Source organism: Eulemur rufifrons, chromosome 3 (assembly GCF_041146395.1).
Source record: "Eulemur rufifrons isolate Redbay chromosome 3, OSU_ERuf_1, whole genome shotgun sequence".
Classification (NCBI taxonomy): domain Eukaryota; kingdom Metazoa; phylum Chordata; class Mammalia; order Primates; family Lemuridae; genus Eulemur; species Eulemur rufifrons.
Window position 1 is genome coordinate 29217829 of NC_090985.1, and position 24204 is coordinate 29242032.

The following is a 24204-nucleotide window of genomic DNA, read 5'->3' on the forward strand; positions in this document are numbered from 1 at the left end:
GACCAGTTACAGAAAGACACACAGAGCTGTTACTCTGAGTAACAGCTGTTCCAACAAAGCTGGTGCAAAATGCCCTGGGAAGAGAGGAGGGAGCGATTATCCTGCCTGCGGCATTAAGGGAAGAATTTCTGAGGAAGAGAAAAATATGCAGGGTCTCCATGGATGAAAAAAAAGTGGGAAAAAGAATGTTGTAGTAAACAGAATATTCAGAAATATTTATAGATTACCTGCTTTGGGCAAGCATTGTGCTAGCACTTACTGAAAAGTATCAGTAGGTACCCAGGTCTAATCGGAAAGAAACTTGGATTTGGCATGGCAGAAGGCACTACCAGCACATACCCGCCCTCCTGCTCCCCCCAAAGTTAAGAAACTAATTAAAACATTGATCAATAGTGTTAATGTGTAGTGAACCATAAACACTCACTTCCATTGCCTGATTTGATACTCATGACAGCCCTGTAATTGGAGTTTATAGCTCCAGTTTATGGGAAACAAAGTGATTTTTTTTTTTTAAAATCATGTTCTTATAAAAGGAAAAAATTAAGACACGAACTCAAGCCTCTCAGTTCTCCTTTTGCGTCCCAGTGGCCTTGATCAGCTCTCTCACATTCCTCAAGTCATCTTACCATAGCTGTATCATTGACCAAACACATATTGATCACCTACTATGGGGGTTCCAAGGGCAGGATTCCACAGGTGCTACAATTGAGGAAATCAGAACATTTATTTCGGGAAAGAGAATAATATTGGGTCTTCCTCAGAGCAGGGAGTATCTTGTGTCTGCTGATCCTGCACGGGCCCTGGAATTCTCAATTAGCATTTGTGATGGAGTATGTGTGTTGGGGGAGTGTATTAAAAAAGACAGATGGCTTTTCTGAATGCTGAGTGGTGCTGGGCAATAAATGCGTATGATCCAGAGGGGAAAACATTCGCTCTAAGCGGTGGCAGTCAGAGAAAGCTTGCAGAAAGGGAGAACACTTGAAATAGGCCAGATCTTGCATTAATCCTTCAAAGCCCCACTCCTTGAAAGTGTGAGCACTAATAAGTGGATAGTTACAGCACACTCTAGCTGTGCCTAAGACTGGTCCAATAGTTGGCTGGAGCTATGGTTGTAAGTGCAGAAGTAGTTCAGGTCGAGAAGTATACTAGAACCTTCAACCGCAGGACATGTGCTTGAAACTCTTTTGTCCTGTACTTGCTGTGTGTGGAGTTGAAAGTGAATTACTTGGCTCAACTGGGACCAGATCTAAGTCAAGGTGGCCCATCAGAAGCCAGGTCGCCCATTTAGCTGTGACTCTAAAGCTTAAAGACCAACTGGAAGAGGCTGGGGTGTTCAGGGCCTGAGGAGGGTAGAATTGGAGAGAGCAGAGCTGGCCCGGGAGGGATTCCCAAGTCCACACACACACACACAAGCTGTGTTATCTGCAGCATTTGGCACAATGTCCCAGCAGTGGGGACAGGAGCTGAATTAGGGAAGGGGAACAAGGGTGCTACATGAGCCTCCGGTGTCCTGGAGGACAGGAGCTCAGGTCACTCTGGGCTGCCGCTGGAATTTTGAGAGAGAGTGAGTGTGAAGCTGAGAAGACAGAGCTCTGGCTGCAGGGGCAGGTTGCAGCAGGACTGACCCGCACATGGTGTGGGAATGCCTTGCTCACTTTAACCAGGGGCAACATTCAGCCAGTGCATCTGGTATGAGCAGTTACGATCAACTGTAAGCACAGCTCAGGTATGTGCCTGATGGACAGAGGGGAGGGGACCAAGAGGGGAAAGGTGATGCGGGGCAGGAGAAGGTCCAGGTGAGTATGTGCTGTGACAGGACAGCCAATTCAAGGCACAGGTTGGGGAGGGGTGGGCTCAGCCTGCGGAGGGAGTTGGGGCTGAGGCTACTGATCTTCTGGACCAGTCAGGCTTGGCGTAGCCACTGGAGTGCGGCTGGCCCCACCGGAGGGACCCTCTGTATCTGTGGAAGACAAAAGCAGAGCAACCGCCTGGTCTCACCTACTCAGCAGTGGCTCTAGAGCTCCTTGCTAATTTTGCAGTCACCGCCTCCCCTCCATTCTGTGGCCTGCAACTAAGGCTAAGGTCACCGCAGGCTAGCGAACTACTCTGTGCTCCTCGGAACATCCTGGGGACCATGACTGGGTGGGGACACTGCAGCTCTGACAAATATTTGATTAGCTGCAATTGCAGCTATACTTAGTTCTCCTTGGGAAGCATGTGGGGAGACAGATGGCTCAGGAAAGGCTGAATCACATAAACAGGGCGCTTTGCCTCCCATTTGCTGAGTCTCCTGATGAGTGTCAGGATTAGAAGATGGAGCCTTGGTTACACGCTTCTCAGAAACCCCACGGTGTGTGTTTCCGGCATGGTTTCTGGTGGCTGTTTGCAAGGGAACATGGATCGATGTGGACTCTGGGTCATAGTGGGAACAGGGCAGGAGACAGAGACAGCCTCAGTGTGCTGGCTGCTCGATCTGAGATGCAGTTCACTTCCACAAATGTTATTAAACGCTGCTGCCAAATTCTCAGTGATCGGGTCACTTGGAGCTTTGGTCGGTCATGCATTCTATAAATATTTGCCTGGCCTGGATACCACACAAAGCATCAGCTCTGTGCTAAGTCCTCACTATGACTGCAGCATTCACAGGGATCATTCTGGGCCCATGAAACCACAGTAAAGAATTTAGATTTTGTTTTATATGCAAGGGGCAGGTAATGACATCTCATTTATATTTTATATTGATAGACTAATGGTGGTAAGAGTAGAAGCAAAAAGTAAGGTATTTACTATTTCATATTGAGAGAAAATTAGAAAAGAAGATAGAAAGGATCAGATTCTTTTGAACCACATTTTGATTTTGAATCCACAGGATTTGCTGATTGGATAGAGGCAGTGAGGGGAAAAGAAGAATTAAAGATGACCAGGAAGTACTTTACTATTCATAATATTGGTAAGATTGGGAGAGGAACATGTTTGGGAAACACAGTGACAGATTCTATCCTGGATACGTTAGGTTTATGATCTCTATTTGACATCAAAGGAACAATGTCCAGTGGGCGAAGGATCACTCCCACTCAGGAGATGGACTTATACATTTGAGAGGTCTCAGCTTATACGTCGTATGTAAACCCTTGGAAATGGCTATGCTCTAGAGAGGGAGCTTATAGAGGAGAAAAGAATTGAAACCTAGACCTGGAGTTTTGCAGCACAGAGCACTGGGAGCTGCAGGAGGAGCCAGGGATCAAGAGGGGACACTGGGCAGATGTGTGAAGAGCCTGAACTGAGATACCTCCCATTAGCAGGTGCAGAGGGGTGTAGGAACCAGCTTGCTCCCCAAGGTGGTCATGTTGCTATTGTCAGTTTCACATGTAAGAGAACTGAGGCTGGGGGGTGGTTAAAGGTCTCACCCAAAGTCTCCCAGCTCTTAAGCAGGGAGATTTTCCACACTCCATCCATGCAATGTCCACTGCCCTGGACCACGCCTGCTTTCTTCCCAGTGTCAAAGGGCAATTAAGGACTCCTTTCCACTCCCCACACCTGCCAAAATTTCTGTTCATAGCTGGTAAAATTCTGTGTTGGATAATTTTTATGGCCACATCAGCTCCACACTCCTGTTGAGCCAGCAGTGCATTTATTTGCTGCTGTTTCTCCAAGCACGTATTCTGTGTTGCATCCTATACCAGGTACTTTCCTGGGTCATCCCATTCAACTCTCCGAACCCTGGAACAGGTATTCCTCTTCCATCTCCAGTTCACAGCTGAGGAAACTGAGGCTCAGACTGGGTACATTCTTTGTTCACAGGTGCACAGTGTATAAATGACACTGTGGAATGCATTTTAACTCAAACACATTTCTTGTCCTCACAAAAGCATGAGGTATCAGGCCACATACTGGACGTTTACTGAAATCCAATCTGAAATACCTAAGGCTACTGAGCAGTTAGGACCAATCCAAAACCACAGCTAGCCAGCTGTTGGGCAACTAGAGGATGCTAGAGGCAGCACACTGGGCTCCTCCTTCTGAGATTACAGAGCAATACACATTATTGGATAATAAAGTATTATCAAGTGCTGGCCCTACTGGGCTCACGCTAATGGTAGGTCACAATGGTTTATAATTAAGTAATTAAGCCCACTCAGCATTGATGGGAGAATGCTTACAGCTCAATTGCAGCAACAGCCCTTACTCATTCAGTAGGTTAAATTGTGCTTTTTACTGGGCTCTTTCATTTACTTGCTCTCCTGTAAATATGCATTTCTGCCGAGCTATGGTATCCACTCTGTAACTTGGGTTTTCTTCCTGAGTAGGCTGGGAGTCAGCAATCCTGGGTACTAGAACTACCACAAGCAGTGGGTAATGTCCACAAGCCATCTCCCTCCATTTCTATGTTCATCAGTAGTTGATTGATTGATTCAGTGACCGTGATATGCAAAGCCTGCTGTTCTATCATTCTAGCACTTACATTATTTTTCTATAAGACAGAAGTGATGCAAGTGAATTGAGGAGAGAGAAAAGTTGGGGGATTCTGTACTAAATATTGAAGAATATTCCTTGCCATTGTTTTATCTTCACCAGTGACAGCATTATGTGTAACATATTGCCTGTGTGGTTGTTTAGTTAAATAATGAATGAGGGAATAAACAAATTAAGGAATGAGAGAATTAAAAAAAAAATAACAAGATTTGCAGTAACCATTCTACCATCTACTCTATTTGGCATTGAAGAGGTGACAACTTCTATGATCATGATTTTCTGCATGAGTAAAATGAATACTCCTATGCCCAAGGTCATACCCAGTGATATAAGGAATATAACGTACCTGGAACTTAGACCAATCAATCTAGGCTAGCTTCTGTAGAGCAGTTTTCAATGAACAAAACATTTTGTATTTATTATATATTATAGAAAAGTGACTTTTTCAAATCATACAATTAATAAATAACATCTATGCTCAAACTCAGTTTGATGTACATAACTTGCCACCTTAATTAAAATTTTAAATTAGCCTATACGAGTTGTTGCAACCAGTGCAATGTGTCTGGAGAGACTAGACATTCATTTAGATCAGGGCATGACCGTGGGGTTGGACAGCAATGGGATGGCTAATTCCTTATTTCACAGACAGGAACATGCAACAGATATGCCTCACAAGGAACCCTGTGATTGTTCACTGCTGACTGCCAGTGTTTGTCCAACCTGGTGCATAGAAGGTTATTAATAAATATTTTATATAAAAATGAATATATGTTATAGCAAAAACCAAGAAATTTATTAATCTGGGATTATGGGGAAGACATAAACTTATACCCATGTGCATTAAGGCAAAATACTCAATACTCTATGTACATCAGCATACTTTATGTAGAAAGCAAGAAAAACATTTGATAATCTTTGAAATGGCAATAAAAATGACAACTAAAACATAGCCTTTTATCGATGTGTCACCAATGTGATATGCTTCAAAAATTGAAGGTACAAGTAAAATCATATCTCTTCAGATATTTCAAGTAAGTGCTTGTGTCTCTAAATACCCTATTAGCAGAAATGCCTCCTGCTTCCCCTTTTTCACATTGTGCAAGAAGGTTACACACAAGAACTGGGCTTAAAGGGGTCCTTTTCTGAATTCCAGGTTAGGAAATAGCTGGTTCTGATCGGTCCCAGGCTGCTGGGGCATCTCTTTGGCACATAGGGTGTCTGTTGAAGTGTGGATTGTTAGAGATCTGAGGGGGTTTGTAACTCCAGTGGTGAACTCCTTGCTGGTCCAGGTATCTGCTCAGGCTTCCAGGGCCCCTGCCCTGAGCTGCCAAGTTATAATTCCATGGATAACTGCTATGGTCTCAATGTATGTCCCCTCTAAAACTTGTATTGAAATTTAGCTGCCACTAAGAGATGGGACCTTTAAGAGGTGATTGGGCCAGGAGTGCTTCACCATCATGGGTGGGATTGCTACCTTTATAAAAGGTCAAGTTTGGCCCCCTTTTGTCTCTTGGGCCTTCTGCCTTCTGCCATGGGATGATGCTACAAGAAGGCCCTTGCCGGATGCTGGCAGCTTGATATTGGACTTCCCAGCCTCCAGAACTATAAGCCCATATATTTCCATTCATTACAAATTGCTCAGTTTGGAGTATTCTGTATAGCAGCACAAAATGAACTATGACATAGCATTCATATATTCAGCCAGTGCTCTTCCCAGCATAATCTTCCTGTCAGGTTAGATGGGTCCTTGAACTTTCTAGCCCACAAGGTTGGTAGCCAAACCAACCTTCTAACCATGAAGCCTTGAACATTAATAAACATCCCAGGTCATCATCCTGGGCTCCAACTTTTCTCAAGATACTGTTATTTCTGTGTGAAAGTTGTGCTGGCCTGATCCACATAGTATACCATGACCACCTTGGATGGGGAAGGTCTGTCCTGGTCCAAAAATACCCCTGACTTTCAAACTCAAAAGAAAGTCATCAATACCACGGTTCCTTCTCTCCCCGTAGTTCCTGGTTTACTGTTTAAATTGTTTTGCTTGTACCCCAGTGATGGGGTCTCAACCTTGTGGCATCACAGGAGGTCACACTATCTCGCTCCACCCTGGCAGGGAGTACTCACTGGCCCTACCAACCAGTCAGCACTTACATGGCTCCAGGACATCATTCTGGTCATTCCTCGGAAAAACAATAAATGTCTTTTTCGAGATGGCCTTCTCTTCTGCCTATTCCTTGAAATGGTTGGAAAAAATAATAAAGTTCAGCTTCAGAGTGTCTTTCTGTCATTCTTGTTCCTAGAAACCATCAGAAGATTACCTTAGTCATTATTATCTTCAACTTATGAGAAAATCTGTTTGAATTTTGAGAATTTTACAGGTAAAAACATACTTCTTTATTCATCCTTGTACTGAAGCCTCACATCTGTTGTGGAAATCAGGCAGGAGTGATTCTTGCCTCATTTGAGCTCGGATTCAATGGCCTGCCCGAGGCCCCGCAGCTAGAAAGTGGGGGGCAAGTTTAGAACTCAAGTTTGCCTGGTAAAGGCGATTCTGTCCTAAACTGTATGAAAGCCAAGATTGTGACTTTGGGGGGACTCACATTCTAACGGGGCTTTTCCACTTCAGCTGGCTCTAACATGTTGAAGAATTCTCTCTAAGAATGTGGCCTGGGTTTAAAGAAATTCAGTAACGTATACTCAGTATTTTATTTTTCAAACAGCCCAGACCTCACCCAGCTGGCTTCAGGCCTTGAGAGTTGGAGTGTGTCTTCTGGGGTTTTGGCAATGCAGCACCTCCCCCCGCCCCAGTTGTTGGGAAGTTCCTCTGTGCAGGCAGAGCCATGGCTGTGTTCATGGAATGGGATTTGGGTTTAGTCCACAGGTAAATGCACATAAGGTGTTTTCGGCTTGGGCACCAGTGTGTAGGGTCTGTGGCAGGTGACCAGCACCCACACTTTGTAATCCATCTCATGGAGCATCTGGGGCTGGTCATAGCTCTCGGCAGAGGAAATACCATCATTTTAGTTTTAAACATTTAAAGGTGTATAGATATGTGAAGTTTTAATATCTCCCATTTTGTGAGGGAGAAGAAATAGAAGAACCTAAATGCCATTTTTTTCTCTTGCCCTCTGGCCTGAGATTCCAGGTTCAACTCGGGTTTGAAATACGTTCTTTATGGAGTTGGGACCTTGAAAAGCTCCTCTTCTTCCCTCTGCCCTATTCTCTTCTCTCAATCATCTCCTCTCTTTTTTCTTCCCATTCTCTTGTCTTCCTTCCCCCACTTTCTTTCCATCTATCGTTCCCCCCCTTAAAGTTCCACCTGTCCTTATGCATGGTGCCCACCCTAACGCACACAAGAGAAAGATATGTGGGAAGACTCTGGTCATTGGACCATGTGTATGGAAATCTGGTTACCAGATAATAGGTCACAATACCCTAATGAAAAAAGTGACTCTTTACCCCATAGTGAAGAAGGGTCAGCATCCCAAACTATGAGTCAGGTCTTGAAGGGTAGAGAGAGTGTGTACTTTCGTCGTCTCTGGGTGCCCAGAGCACCAGGAAGCAGCAGCAAGGACAGTGGTAGCACCGGAATGTGGGTGGTTGTTGAAGATGGGGGATCCCCACAGGGACAAGAGCAAGTGTCCCCACAGGGACAGGACAAGTGCTGGCTCAATGATCTGCATAATCTCAGAAGCTGCCCACGATTAGCGAAATTCTCTTATAAAAAGACACCTGTTAAATGCCCTATTTAATAGTGGAGAGAAAATGACCCAGAAAGTCCCCTAGGGTGTGAGAAACGTCTCTTTTTCAACTTAATGGGGCACCTTGGGATTTGGTGATTTTTAGTAAATACCAGTTAAGCCCCGTGGTCCAGTTTGCTGATCTGCTTAAACTCAGAGGAGTTTAATCTCCCATAAAAGTGTGGCCAGTAGAAAAGTATTCAACAGAAAGCACTCAGAACCTTCTCTGTGAACACAATTAAAAAGTCATCATACTGTGTATTGCGTGCCCAGCACGTGCCTGGTCTCAGGCTCTTGATCTATTTCATCCTCTTTATGTCTGCAACAGTTCCAGAAGGTCAGTGTGGATATGCCCATTTTTCATAAGGAAAGCTGCTGTTACAAGAGGTGATGTCACTTGCCCAAGAAGGCAAGTGATTGAGCTGTTTTGCTGGCTGTCCCTCCTGGTGGCAGACGGCTCAGTGCTGCTCTGACCTTCAGCGTATTTACCCCATCCATCCTCTGCCACGTCGTCAGTTGGCCTTATAGATCAACCAGGCCCTGGCAGTGATCGAGAAAGGGCTAGGGTAGAGGCATCTGTATATGAGAATCATTTCTATTTAAAAGCCACATCATTTTGAATCTTAACAAGTCTAAATAGGGCTGCATTAGGCCAATAATTTCATTTCCTTTATGATGAAGTGCAAATTAAAGCAGGCGCATCTGAGCAGCCTTGGAAACAACCTGGGGTTTTACATGTTTTGTGTTCCCTACTCTGAAGCTACAGGGTAGGTGTTGGCTTAGCTGTCACTGTGATTTGGGAGGTGATGTTGATCCTGTGTCCCTGTTTCTAAGGCACTCGTTAAGCCATCAAGAGGGTGTATACAAGGCACTTGTGCAGTTTTTCTTTGATGGTTGGACTTATTTTTCTTATTTTCTTGGGTCCCTTTTCAATCAAGCTATTTAATTCTTTCAGCACTGCCTTATAGAGTACCCACCCTTTGCTAGGAAATATGTGCATTTTATTCATTCTCCTGAGACTTCATTTTCTCTGTTACTAAGTGGAGATACATGAGGGCAAATTTACAAAGTGCCTCATCATACAGCAATGTTCTACCTTGGGTTCGTGTAACAAAACATCATAAACCAGGTGGCTTATCGGCAACTGAAATTTATTTCTCATAGTTCTAGTAGTTGCATGTTTGGAGATGAGGGTGCCAGCGTGGTCAGTTTATGATGAGAGCCCTTTTCCAGGTTTGTATACTAATGACTTCCCTCATTGTATCCTCACATGATATAAGGGATGAGCTCTCTGGCCTCTTCTTATAAGGACACTAACCCCATTTATGAGGACTCCACTCTCATGAACTAGTTACTTCCCAAGGGCCCCACCTCCAAACACCATCATAGATGTTAACAGATGAATTTGGGGAGACATAAACATTCAGTGCATAACAAGGACATAAAAAGACACCTCTCTCTTCTTTGAGCCTTGGTTTCTTCGTCATAGTACAACTTGCCTTACGGGTTCCTTATGAGGGCTATTGAAAGCAACACAACTGAAAAGCACTTTGGAGGCTGCAAAATGCCACATAGTGGCTCATTATTATGGATAGGTAATAATTCCCTTAAATTACATAAATCAAATAGTATTTATAAATAAGTATAGGTGTTACTTATTTTAGAATACTTCTGTATTTTTCCAACTGCACAGTTTATGTGTTGAGTGATTTGGAGGACTTCACCCATTTGTTCCCCACGATAACCCTCATCACTGGGTGCAGTAAGGTCTCTTAACCTCATTGGATAGATTTGTCTTCCTGACATCTAATTAACTTTGAAACATTGTTTAGGGATTATGGTAGGTTTAGAATGCATTGCAGGATACGAAGCTAAACAAGTTCCTTAAATAAAACTTGATATACAGCACAGTTTGGATTAGCACATTTGTCTAAACTTCAAAACAAAGTGTTCTTCCTAACACAAATGACATGCAAACAGCATCTTTCAGGAGAGGGAGATTCTGTGGGTACTAGGAAGTCCTTGTAGAAGGAAGGGTGGTTTCTATCTTTTACTCCATGTTCTCTTCATTGTTTCCAGATGGGGGGTGGTATGGAAAGCTTCACAGAGGAGGGGACCTGTGGACAGGTGAATAATTGAGTAGGCGCTAAATTCCAACTAAGGAGCACTGCCCACAGCATGGCAAGTGGTTGACACAAGTTTATATAGCTTGTGCAGGATTAAATAAGACTCTTCTGTGATACTAGTCCAACTCAATGAACAGAACTATTTATGTGCTGGGGTCTCAGTTATCTGTGATTTTAAGCCTTGGAAATTGGAAGGCAGTTTGGGGCCATTACTTTTGATAAGCAGGACAGACACCTGATAGGGCTGCAGTTACAGGACAGAGTTGGACTTCACGGGCTCCTACTGATTCTTGTTTTGCAGAGAGCAGCAGCCTGCGTTCAGCCTGTGTCCACGACAGCACCTTGCATAGCCGAGTCTTTCAGATCTTATACCGGAATGAAGAGGTGCCCATAAACGATGCCGTGATCTTCCAAGCTCATTTACTCTTAGACGGTGAAAGGGTAAGTCGTGAATCTACTGCCAGCCACACACGGCTGTTCCCTGTCATTGCTAGGTAAATGGTAAACAAAGGAGAAGCTATAGATTTACTCAGAAATCTGACAGATAGGAATTTGTGATTTTAGAGTGCTCATGTACTTATTTACATATTCATTTTTTTTTACTCATTCTTTCATTCATATACTTGCTCATTCCATGTAGTCTCAGGTGCAAGCAGTCTCCATTGACTAACTTGCGGTCTCTCTTATTCACTGCACACTTGCTTATTTGTGCATCTATTCAGGCACTCCGTCAGTGAGTCAGTCACTAGATGTTTATTGAGTATCCACTTACTGTAGGGCTCTGTGTCGGGCTCTTGGATGAGGGACAGACTGATGAAGGCAGTAGTAGGTCCTCTGCATCAAAGGGGTTGGTGGTTCAGTAGGAAAACAGATATATAAATGAGCACCCTGGTGGATGTGCACTCTACTGGCTGTTTGTAGAAATTAAATAAAGGGACACCAAGGATGGAGAAATGAACTCCGTGGGGATGAAGGCAGTGGCGTTCCTCAGTGGCTTCACAGAAGAGCTGGCTTTCAGATGCACGTGCTGAGTCCATCAGAGCGAGAAAGAGAAATAGTATCTTATGAAGGGGAACTGCATTAGTACAAGCCCAGAGGCCTCAGGGGCTTCATTCTACTTACTGAAAACTTGATTAAAAATTACCTTTTTATCAGATTCACACGTTTCAAAGCAATATCTGAAGCCCAAACCATTGCTCTCCCTCCCCCATGCTCACCTTGAATCTCTGTTGCCACATTCCAGCTGATTATTTCCTGCTAGGATACCTTTAAGTGGTGTGGAAGAGTGTTCCTATTGTAGGAGAATCTGTTTGGAGCCTCCTACTCACATTTCCCACGGGAGTGCACGACGACTCCTGCTGGGCATCTGATATCTTTCTCCTCGCATGCCTCGTGTCTTTATGTTCACATCTTTTATGATCTAGGTAGTGACCAAATTCTCCTGTGTGGCTAAAACCGAAAAGCTGTCACTCACTCATTCTTTACAGAGTAATCCACCCATCCATCAAAGTTTTACTGAGTACCCACTAAGCACCTACTATGGTGTTTGGGGGCTTATATCAAACACACCGGTCATGTCTGTTCTGTCAGTACACCATGCTCAGCTCACGAGTCTATGGGATACACTTGTGAGGGAAAGAAGGGATACATGTGCACCCCCCTGGAGGTCTTGTGAAGCTACAGTTGTCCCCAAGTGGAAAAGACTGCATGACAGTCCTGCTGAGCAAGACTGGCCGTTGCCTCATGACAGATACTCGGATGATGAGATTGTCAAGGGCTCAGCAAGTCTTCAGTGCAACCTTCACAGCTGTTACACTTAGTGTAGGGATAGATTCCCTTAAGTGTTAAGAAACTCCCAGGCAGGCTGCACTCAAGATCAGCTTCCCCAAATAAGAGAACCACACTCTGTTTCTCATGGGCCATTATTCTTTGGCATGTTGACCTCAAAGAGATACCTTGGCAGAGTGACTATGGCAAACAAATGATGGAGGCTGGGTTTGGGCATCATTCAGGTGTCCTGGCCATTATTCCATCTTATTTCCATCAGCATCTTGCTCCTGTCCCTACGAGTGTAAAGCTTTCTAAGTTTGACCTTTCCCAAAGCTCAACTTTAGCTCAGGTGAGGTTGCGACCAGCCTTAGTTCTGAGGTTGAGTAGGGAGTGTGTTTCACAGTACATGTTGTTTTCTTCTGCATATCAAATTTCTTTTCTCTATAAGCTCATAATTTATTACTGTGTTGGGGTAATCCATATGGCAGCAAATAGTGTAACAGCTAATCATTGTTTCCAAATCAGTGACAATTAAAGTTAATTGGATATGTCTATAAAGACTGTATATTTGTAATAGCTACATTAGCTCTTTTCCAGTTAATATCTATCTGCTTATGACAACCAGAACACTTCTTATGGGCAGGTGGCTAGAAAATATGTTCATGAATGTACATAGACATCATTGTGACCAGCAGAAACATATGAAATATGTGTCCATCGAGCTCTGTTCCACATGCTACGAGGAATTGAGGCATGAAGGAGATTCAGTCCATGTAGTGAGGTCCCAGATAAGTGCAAGAGGTGACCATGGACAGAGCTAATCACAGGTTCAGGTGTACTGTGTGATGTTTTCATAACAGTTACAAAGAGTATGAAGATAAAGTGGGTACATACTCTGTGTAACCCCACAAAAGATTTAAGAAGGTTTAAAAATTTATAGAACAGTAAAAAGAAAAAAAAGAAATATTTTTATAGGCAGAGATATATGGATTAAAAAAACACAAAACGGATAATAAAGCCCAGGTTAAGTGTAGCAGACAAATGCACAAGCATCCTCTGGGCATTTGTTAAAAACTAACGGTCCACACAATTAGTGCTGAGTTCCTAGTAGCCAAGGCAAAGATGAAGATGCAGTTATTAACAAGATGCTTAGCACTCTGAGGGAGAAGAGGAACATATTATATTCATGTGTTTTAAAAAAATCTTTGTTAACAAGATTGCATTTGCATAGGATTAAAAAAGGAAAAGCATTTCCCGAAGTGCTACTTCTTGGTGCATCATGGTGCCCTGGCAGTGCTTGTAGAAAATGCAGATTCATGAGCCCATCCCTGGCCTAGTGATTCAGACAGTGGGTATTTGTTTGGAGGGGGCACGGATTGATTCAGAGCTTTGATAAGTAGGACAAGGCAAGATTTCCGTGGGAAGCATTTATGAGCTCCTGAGACAATGGACAGCAAGGACAGTGAAAAGCAGAAAAGTAGAGGGTGGGTTTGTGGAAGAGACACAGACACAAAGCTGGGGAGGAAGGTGGAGGACATGGCATGGAGCCCCACAGAGATCCTTTCAAAGGCCATATGTTTACCCTGCTCTGAAGGTGGGAAGCTCCTTTGGGATTCCAAAGGAGAGGAGCTGGGATTTAGAAAGATCAGTCTGCAAAAATATGGAAAATGGTGCCTAGGAGACTAAGGGTATAGATGCAGTTGCTGCTGTGGTTCCTGAGGGTGCTGGTGAGCCCCATGGCAGAGAGAGTAGCTGTGTGGATGGGGACAGTGTCGATTGAGAGGATGAGCTGCCTGGCAGCCAGTGTAGCTCACAGAACTGGATTGAGGTCCAACATGGGGGATGGAGGACATTGTTTGGAGAAGAAAGTTAAATGAAAGTTGACACTAAGATTTGGGCATGGAATGGGCTTGGAGTCACCCTTGGCAGTCCAAGGTAGTTGCAAGAGGGAGAGTTTCTATTGGGGAGTGATGGGAATTCAAGTTGAGTTATAATAACAATCACGATGAGCTTAACACAAATAGCATCTTATACTTATTAGGTGTGTGCTGTGTGGCAGGCATCGTGCTGAGTTCTTTGTCTGGAATGTCTCATTGAATCACTGCAACAGATTATGAGGGGTTTCATTGTTCCTCTTTTACAGATGAGGATATAGAGATTTAGAGAAGTTATTTTCCAAAGTCACACCACCAGGAATTGGCAGGGCTGGGATTCAGACCTAGGCAGTCCAATCGCAAAGTCTGTATTTGTGACCAGTGTGCAGGGCCACTGTGTGGATTTGGTGGAAGAATGGCTCCTTTATGTGAGAAGGACCAGTAATAAATTGGAAATAATGACAATAATAACAACTAACATTCATTGAGATTTGTGTGAACAAAACCCTTTGTGTACATTTTCTTATTTAGTTCAGACAACAGCAATACTATGGAGTAAGTGTAATTATTTTACTCCTATTTTATAGATGAGAAAACAGCAGAAGTTAACTGGCCCAAGGTCACACAGATACTAAATGGTAGATCTAGGACTTACACCAAGGTAGATTGACTTGAAAAGCTGCCTTTTTAGCCAACAGACTGTGACAAAGCTCATGAGAGAAGTTAAGAATGGAGGAGAAAACAAGAGTACCTTTTGTGAGCAGAGTTAAAACCAACCAGTGAGAGAATGTGCAACCTAGAACACAGGTTGGACCATGGGAAAAGCCCAGAGAAGTGGAGCCCTTGATAGGATCTAGGATATGGGGCTCACTAACTAGTTGAGTTTGGGAAAGTGACTTCACTGCACTGAGACTCAGTTTCCCCATTTGTAAAATAACTTTGTGACTCATCGTTTTATGCACATTAAATAAGATAGTGAATGTACAATGATAGTTGATTGCCTTCCACATAGTAACTCTTCTGTAAATATGAGCTTCTTTTGTTATTTTCACTATTATAAAGAACTGCTTCCTGGTGGTGAGAAAATGACCCTTGAAGGGAGGTGATATCTTTAATGCAGAAGAGGCAGGGTAAAGGAAAAGCACGTGTGTATATGTACACCCTGTGTGTGTGTGTGTGTGTGTGTGAGTGTGTGTGTGTGTGTGTGTGTGTGTGTTTGTGGGCGGGGCAGGTTGTTAACAGCCGATCATAAAATGCATGTTACTTACGAAAAGAGGGTGACTTCATTCTGAAGTATCTTGCAAATAAGATTCATTGAGGCATCACGAAGTCATAGCCAGGCTCAATTTAGCCACAGCTTGTCCAAGCCATTGATTTGTCTCCAGTTTCTAAGGAATCGCAGCAAGTTTAAAACTGGAGCTGACAGTGAATTTTCATTACCGAGGCAAATGCGTGCTCAGAAGGTGGTGGGGAGGAATTTCTTTGCTGGTCTCACTTCCAAGGAACGAGTGGCAGGAGACTGCGTTGGTTTCCTTGTGTATTTGAAGCAAGGTTCATGATTATGCAAAACAAAGCTAGGAGAGGAAGTTATTTATAGCACTTGGATTCAGCAAAATGTTAACTTTTAAGTGGCTTTTTTTTACAACAAATTTTAAACCCTGGAGACCTAAAGATAAATTCCATCCATATGTCTCTGCCTGAATTATGCTTAACCAGGGAGACATTTCCAAAGAGGCCTTTGGATAAAATATTTCTGTCCCTGCAGGATGAGGATATTCTTGCAAAGAAACAAAAACAAAGAAAAAGGTTGGGGATAGGGAAGATGCATTGATACTTTCCATGTCGCAGTCACTATTTCTGGAGCAAGGGATCCAGAAGGAATTAAGACTAGTCTCTCCCTTAATGATACACAGATTACTGGGGCCACCAGGCAGGAAAATAGCCGGGAGGTTTTAGCGCAGGCCAGATGGGCATTGTCAGTGACTGCAGCGAACCAGTAGTGGCTGCAAGAGCAATTACTGATCCAAACAGCTTTCAAATGCCAGCCCAGCATTGCCACATACAGGATTTTTTTTTTTCAGAAGCTGAAAACGTGTAATAAAAATGTGAAATTGCCTGAATTGTAAATGGTTGCTACTTGTTCAAAACATTTTAAAAAATACCATGGGGACTAAATAAAACATGTCTGCAGATAATACTTGGCTTGTGGGCTCCCAGCTTATAAAGCTAAAAAAAAAAAAAAAAAGGTACAATTGCAATAGGAAGCATCAATGCTAAGAAGCAGACTTTCACCGTTGCAGAGGAGAAGGGCTCCATCCAGACTGCAGTGGGAAGGGGGCAAAGTCCTGTCACAGGTGTGCAGCACTGATACTGGGTGGCCCCACTGAGTGCAGGTGGTGGTAAGATCTGGTATTTACCAAGCAAGTCCCCCCTGAGGTGGAGAGGATATTGAAAAGAAGAAGGAGGGGTACCTAGGTATATGTGAGAAGCTGGCAGGAAGCACACAGATTGCTATGGTACACAGATTGCTATGGTAAAAAGTACTTTTTTAAAGCTAAGGATACAAGCAGCCATGGACAGCATGCGAATGCCCAAGTGTCTTCAAGTGTAAATGGTTAAATGCAATGGATCTCAAGATAAAATTGAAGGAGCTGCTTTCCCATGAAGTTGAGACATCTTGCGCAGTAACAACTTTCCTGAGCACCAGCTTCCTCCTCTGCACAGGTGGACAGTGGTGCCTGCCCTCAGAGGGTGCCTAAGGGTTGGAGGTAACATCCCCTCTGGCTTTATCTTATCACTAGCCAAGTGTGGTTTCACTGTGAATCATTGCTCCATCCTTCTCCCAAAGCAGGTGCTAGGGAACACTTTGGGACTCTCTACTCTTGCCCAGAATCAGATTCCAGATCAAATCCATGTAGGAAATGAGACTCTCAAAAGTCCTGCAATGAGTAAATTTGCTTAGCCTTTTTTTTTTGCAAATTGGCTTTCCCCAAGCTGGCTATGTAAATCTCTTCCTTGTGTTTTCCTTGTGATATTCCCAGATATCCTGTTCATCCGGAACTTCATGGAATATGCATGCAAATGCTGCTTTAAGCATAAGTGACATTCATTTTGTGATGAGATACTGTTTTTCTACTTTGGGAAATAGACCAGCTAAATATTTCATTTGGACAAGATTTGACTCCTGAAACCCCTTGGATTTTGTCTCTCTTACAGGTGGAAGATGCACTGAGTGAAGTCGATTTTCAACTCAAGGTGGACCTGCACTTTACGGAGAGTGAGCAGCAGTGAGTGTCCTGGAAATCCTTGAGTTGCAGCAGTGGGAGTCTCCCCTCCACCCGCCCCTGCTCCCGTGGCAGCATCACAGCCCCAGAATGCTCCCTGCATGCTGGGGTCCTGATGAGCTGTGAGGTCCCTTACCTGGGAGTGTGGGCGGAGAATGACTGCTTGGTCATTTCAAACTGCATGCATGCTAGGCAGGTAGTCCAAACGCTGCATACACATAAAAATGCCTGACTTCCTGGATTTATTAACTGGCACCTTCTCATGTCTGACACCTTTTTATGCTTTCAATGTGGCATTAATTGGGGGTTTTAGATGAATGACCCTATGGGGCTACAAACCTCAAAGCCCCTTCTGAATCAAAGGAGATTCTGCCAGCATTCTGCATCTTCGTACTAGATACCTGCTATTGTGTTTCAACTCTCTGAAAATTGAAAATCCATTTATGTGTAACCTGCTGATTAAATAAGCAGGAGGCAACTCTCTTCTTTCTCATAACTGCTTCCTTTCAGCCTGTTGGCTGGCCTCTTCCTCCTACCCTGGGGTGAACTATCATGCCACTAAGCCTCTCCGGGTTTTCTCAGGTAATAAATAAATCATCCTTTCCTTAAGTATTAAGAAGCCCAGTCAAGTGTAATGTCAAAACTCTAAACTCTCATCCAGTTTATAGCTTCTTTCTGTTGGTACACCCACTTCCTGGTCCAGGCTGTCCCAGGGTAGGAAACTCCCAGTGCAGAAACAGGGCATGGTGGGGGCTTTACATCCTTCTCCTGCCTTCCCTCCACTGCAGTTTGTGGAAGTTTCCAGCATCAGGCACAATGAGGAGGGGGAGATGGAGGAAAGGGCAGGGGTTCATTTGTGAGCAGAGTCCTTTGCGTGGCAGATACTGAATCGTTCTTGAGATATTCTTGTGAATTCCTTGGAGATGCACCTGTTAGGCAGCCCCTCCGACCCTCACCGAGCCCCATCCCTGCAGTTCTCTGATATAGTGATGCCTCTTGTGGCTGCATGAGTCATTTCTTACAGGAAACTACTTGGAACATATACTTCTCCAAATAACCCACATCTGGCCTATGGAAAATAGACACAGGCACTTTAACCCCCATTCCACACTTGTGGGGAAAATCCTCCGGCACAGCTGTCTGCTCTTCCTTAGACTGATCCAGCCACCCTCAGCTTCTCTCCTGGTAGCCTCTGCAGGATGAGTTGGGCACCAGGACCTATGTTCCCTCAGTCCTAGGGGACATAGGGCAAGTTCACTTGAAGACCCTCTTCCTCTGGCTTAAAGTGCAGGGAAGAAAATCTTTTTCTTCCTCTATTAGAAGAATCTCCACACACATGATCACTTCCTGCAAACTAAAATCAGTCCTCACTTCTGGTCTCTACAACCTCTTGAGCAAATGCCTCACCTTTTCCTCTGCAGTTGGGGAATCCAGAGGCTGATATACCAGCGCTGGTGGAATGGGCCAGCACTGGATCCTTCAAAGTTCGGACTTGCTCTGAGGACTTTCTCCCTCTTCTGAATGACTGTTCCATCCCTGAAATATGGCTGATTGTTATGGGGGGTTTCATAAAAGGAGGAGTTGAGTTAGAGGGGATATGAACCAAAGATGGACTTCTACTGAGGTGTCAGAGACCTGACTGTGACTGGGAATTGAGAACACACACCTGCTGATGTATAGCTGGGCTTGTCTAGTTGCTGGGCTGGTGGAGGTATCTGTCCATGGTTCTGCAAAACTGTCTGGGCTCAAGATCACAGGTTTTTCATTTTTTCTTTATCTGGACAGCAGCCCCTCTGGCCATCTACCTCTCTCATCACATCTGCTGCTTCCCTGGTGGGACAGTGAATGCCTAGAAAATCTTACCTGCTTCACACCATCCATAGAATTTGTTCTTGTACCACACTGATGAACCCAGAATCACTAAAAGAGACTGGTCTTCTTCCCAATCTATAAACTCAGACGTGAGGCCCCTGCCTTCATTGTTCTCATATATTCTCTCAACAATCTGGGATTTCTATCATTCACTCCCCCAGTAATCACTCCTGCCCTGTCTCTCTGTGCCCACTTCCTTCAGAGACATGTGTCTGCAGCTCCACGGTAGTTGATTACAGAACCTGCCATTGGTTCCAAACTCAGCCTAGAAATAATTCTCCAAGTGGCCCTCCAAGTAGTCTAATAATAAGCCACTGTGGACAGAGCAAATGAGACCTTCTTTCCAGTAAGACAGCAGTTAAAGGAGAGCCTGTGTACAGGAGATTGGCCCAAAGTGTATAAAATTCAACCATCTAGGGTCTGTACTCATAAACTATAAAATATTGGTGAAGTCCTTGCACTTTTATAAATCTCAGTAGCCTTATTTATAAAGTGAGTATCATCATAGAATGCAGACCTCATCAGTTTTTTACAAAGATTAAGACAGAGAATATATACAGCAAGCCAAGGGCATGGCCTGCTGAATAAATGTCTTCTTCCACTTTATGGCTTCCTGGATGCAAGTGAGGCCGGTCTTTGATGTGTCATTTCCTTTCCATAATAACAAAGCAGTTAATAACAATCAGAGCAGGAGGTTTTCATGAAGTACAAGATTAGCTAAGAGGAACAGGAAGCGAGAGCCCAGAAAGATTGAAAATGGCATATTTTTTTATTTTTATAAATTGCATTCAAGGATGATACAGTGTCTGTAGCATATCCTGGGAGTAGACATTCGGTTTTGAAACATGACTACATTAGCTGGCTTCTTTTGGAGAAGCATAGCATCTCATTTCAGGGATGCTGAGTTCTTCAAGTCCATCTTGTCCAGGCTCTCAATGCAGGCCGTAGCATTCTGCTTCCTGGAGCATTTGACCACGTCCAGAGACATTTTTTGGTTGTTGCAATTGGGTGGGGATAGTTGAGGGGAAATAGCAGAAGGGAGGCAAGGGCTTCACTTCTGAGTTTAGGTTGGGAAGAAGGTCACCCTCTTTTAGGGATGGTGTGAAGCACATTGGATCGTCACAATTATTTACTGGCATCTAGTGAGGAAAGGCTGGAGATGGTGCTGAACACCTTATAACACACAAGTCAGACACCTCCACAACAAGGCATCATCGGTCCCCTAAGTCAGCGTCACTGAGGTTGAGAAACCCTGTTCCAGCCAGACCTTGCCTTTGTACTTGTTACTCTGCAAAGGCCCATCAGCCCCTGTTTGCCCAGGGACGGGAGCTCATTCCTTCTCATCATAGTCCATCCTGCCCTAGCAGTTCTGCTGATCAGGGAATTCTTGACTTCAAGGAGCACTTCATCCTTGTGAGTCTTCCCTCAGTTGATCTCTTATTCCTTATAACCACCCAGAAAAGCTGAGTCTGGATGGCAGTTCAGATAATGAATGTTCTTCATGCCATCTCTTTATCTCCAGGCTGAATACCGGGGCTCTTTCTCTGTGTGTTTTTATTTGTTTAATTTTTTGTTTGTTTTGGTTTCTTTATAAGAACCCAGGCTTTCTCCTCTCGATGCTACCAAGTTTCTCCTGCTTTTCTAAAGTGAGACTCCCCTCCCTGCAGGAACTAAGTTTTATCTCCGTTTCAGATAATATTCATTTCAGAGCACAGAAGAGTTATCACCTCCATAATTCTTAGTTCTTTATTCCGACTGATACGGCTTAAATTCCTATGAACAAGTTTTTGCCATCTTTGCTACCCTGACATGTATTTAGCCTCCTGTTATTCAAGCCCTGGTAATATTTCCATGAGTGGTAGGAGCCTGTGTCTGAATAGATTCAAAGCAGCATTGAGCAGTAACTCAGAACCGACTGTGGAATCAGAACTGGTCTGGCATTTTAGCTTTGCCCTGTGACTTTGAACAAGTTAATTAACTCATGTTGATTTTACTTTCTCTCTATAAATGGAATAATACTAGTAAATACCTCATAGGATTGTCATGCAGATTAAGGGAAAAAATACCTTGCTCAGTTCGTAGCAAGGCCTTGATAAATTATTGCCAGAATTAAAATGCGTATCAATATTAATGACTTTCTGAGTTTCTCTGCCCCCTCCCCATCAGGTTTCTTCCAGGTACAAGAGGAGACCGTTATTCTACTCTATTTATAGAGTCACACTGGGCTGCAATGATTTAGTTGGCTCTTTTATTTGGCATTCATTTGCATGCAAGCAACAAGGATTTCAAGGAAGCAAAGTCCCTTGGGTTCGGTCTTGGGAAGCTGCGCCCTTCCTTCACCTTGACCTTTCTGTGCTCCAAGTATTTATCCAAGGAGAAAGGAGGAGCATTTCCTCCTTGCTCTACTCATGCTAGCGGCTCCTTCCAGGTTTCCCGTGTGCTGTGGGTTCAGAGAAACTTACAGAGCCTAAGACAGTGTTTTTCAGAGATTAGCACTGGGTCCTCCTGACGGCTACCATGGCTGGCTTTTATTTAGACAAGAACCAGTCCCATTTTTATAACAGAAGACACTGTCGGGTCTTGCCTGCAAGTTGGTTTGTCTCTTAGGAGTAAGACGCACACCAGTTACAAAATGCTGGAGCAGCAGTGGGCAAATAAATCCTTGATGAAATGGGTCAGACTATGTAACCACTGGGCTCCGGGAGCCATTCATTCAGCCAGGCCCTTGTTCATTTTGATAAGCGCACATTTGACCGACTTCTGCAGCATGCCAGGTACGAGGCTAGGTGTTGAGGATATAAAGATGAATTAGGCACAGTCCCTGTCCTTAAGAGGTAGGAATCTAATAGAAATCACAGGCTCACACAGTCAATGTGGAATTGTAAGTGCAGTGCTGGACGTCTGGACATCTGGGGGGAATAGGAGAGAAGTGTGGGAAAGGAGAGCCAGAAGGATTCAGTGTGGGAATGAGCCTTGGGAAGCAAGTTAGAGTCTCTTATTCATCACTGACACATGGGCTTGTTGTCCCAGACATGCCCCGTAGAGTTGTGTGATATGCAGTGAGTTCTTTCCCTCTCTGAACATTGATTTTTTTTTTTTTTTTTTTTTTGAGACAGAGTCTCACTCTGTCGCCCGGGCTAGAGTGAGTGCCGTGGCGTCAGCCTAGCTCACAGCAACCTCAAACTCCTGGGCTCAAGCGATCCTACTGCCTCAGCCTCCCGAGTGGCTGGGACTACAGACATGCACCACCATGCCCGGCTAATTTTTTTTCTCTATATATTTTTAGTTGGCCATATAATTTCTTTCTATTTTTTAGTAGAGACGGGGTCTCGCTCTTGCTCAGGCTGGTCTCGAAATCCTGACCTCAAGCAATCCTCCCGCCTCGGCCTCCCAGAGTGCTAGGATTACAGGCGTGAGCCACCGCGCCCGGCCTGAACATTGATTTCTTTATCTGTCAATCATGGGAAAAGTGGTTTCTACCAGGCAGAGTATTTGCAGGATTGAATAAGATGATGCACGTGCAGTGCTTGGCCCATGGAGATGCTGTAAGATAGACCTGCTTGGTGGACAGCAGGGCCAACCCTCCATCGCTCACGTGAGCTCACCTGCTTGCCTTCCAGGTTGAGGGACGTGGCCGGGGCACCCATGATCAGCAGCCGCACGCTTGGCCTACACTTCCACCCACGGAAGGGTCTGCACCACCAGGTGCCAGTCATGTTCGACTATTTCCATCTGTCTGTGATCTCCGTGACCATCCACGCGGCGCTGGTGGCTCTGCGGCAGCCCCTGATCAGGTATGCAGTTAGGAGGCCGCCCTGGGGCGTGGGGAGCTACCGTCCATCACAGTGTGGCAGAGGGTCGGGTTTGCCAGGGAGATCAGTGTAGACAAGGGTGCTTCTCCCAGGCTGTAGGTTTAGGCTCTGGGCCTAAATTCTGAGAGGACTGGCAGTCGTGAGGGAGCAGGCATCAAGGCGAGACTGCCTGAGAGCCAGGGGCTGAAAATCTACAAACCATGGCTGACACTGGGACCACGTGGATTCTATGCCCGGCTTCACTTTTGTCTAACTCTGCCTTATTTGAGAAGTCCTGTAATGTCCCTGAGCCACATGATTTCATCTCTCAAACAGTAGCACTAATGTGTCCCATCTACATAAGGTCTTAGTGAATCCCAAATGAGGACAGTGCCAAGCATGTGGGAGGGCCTCAGTTTTCTCTCTCTCCCTCAAGTTACTTGTTCAGATAAGGAAGATCCACCTACGTGGTTTGCCTTCCCCCATCAGTTAATTTTCCCAGAGCATCTCCAAGGGGCCATGAAGCACTGACGTTTTATGAATCCTTGAGTGGAGGAGCAGAGCTGACAACAGCCAGTGCACTGTGCTGTGCTCAGCTGTCTTTATATTAACACATACTCCCAGCACGGCCTGATGCGTGCAGCACATTTCAAAACATCACACGTGCGCATGGGCAAAAGTTGCACATGCGCAATGGGATACTTAGGGATAGAATCTTACAATGTGGAGTTTCAGAAAGGAAACTTCCCTCGTTTCCCTTTTCTGGATGGCTCCTCAAGTGCTGAGAGTTTAAATGCATGTGGGGGAGAATTGAGTTCTCACTAAGTTTGTTGTCTCTGGCCTGAAGCCCCTATTCTCTGCTGGGGTCAGAGAGCAGGAAATGAGTTACCTGACCTGAACCGTACCATGTGGCCAGGAGCTGGCCCCTGGAGGTCTTGACCCAGTGACCATGCCCATTTGCTGATGCCGCTCTGGGCTCTACAGAGGGCAGTCCCACAGGAGAGTTAAAGTCAGAGCTCATGGCAGGAGCAAAGGGCACAGGGAATTGAGAGGTGGAGAGAGCTGGTGAGGCGGCACGCCAGCCTGGAGTCATGAACTGAGATCAAAAATGTCTGGGCATGTTACAGCCCAAACGTTGATTGAGCTCCTGGACAGAAACGGGTCCTTAAGATGAGTGAGACACATGTACCAGGGAGACCTGGGGACATTTCTTTATTCGTTCATGCGATGGATGTTTATAGTGGGCCTATTGTGCTCTAGTAAAGGTGTCA

The 24204-nt window shown here is 44.6% G+C and overlaps 1 protein-coding gene across 1 annotated transcript in view; it reads left to right on the forward strand.

Annotated features, from left to right (window-relative positions):
* The window catches only part of FAM135B (family with sequence similarity 135 member B), a 283291-nt gene that overhangs the window by 176514 nt on the left and 82573 nt on the right, over positions 1 to 24204 (forward strand). The window contains exons 4-6 of the mRNA XM_069465957.1: positions 10644 to 10783; positions 17203 to 17273; positions 22763 to 22936. Coding sequence (XP_069322058.1) covers positions 10644 to 10783; positions 17203 to 17273; positions 22763 to 22936 — 385 coding nt within the window. The remainder of the gene's footprint in view (positions 1 to 10643; positions 10784 to 17202; positions 17274 to 22762; positions 22937 to 24204) is intronic.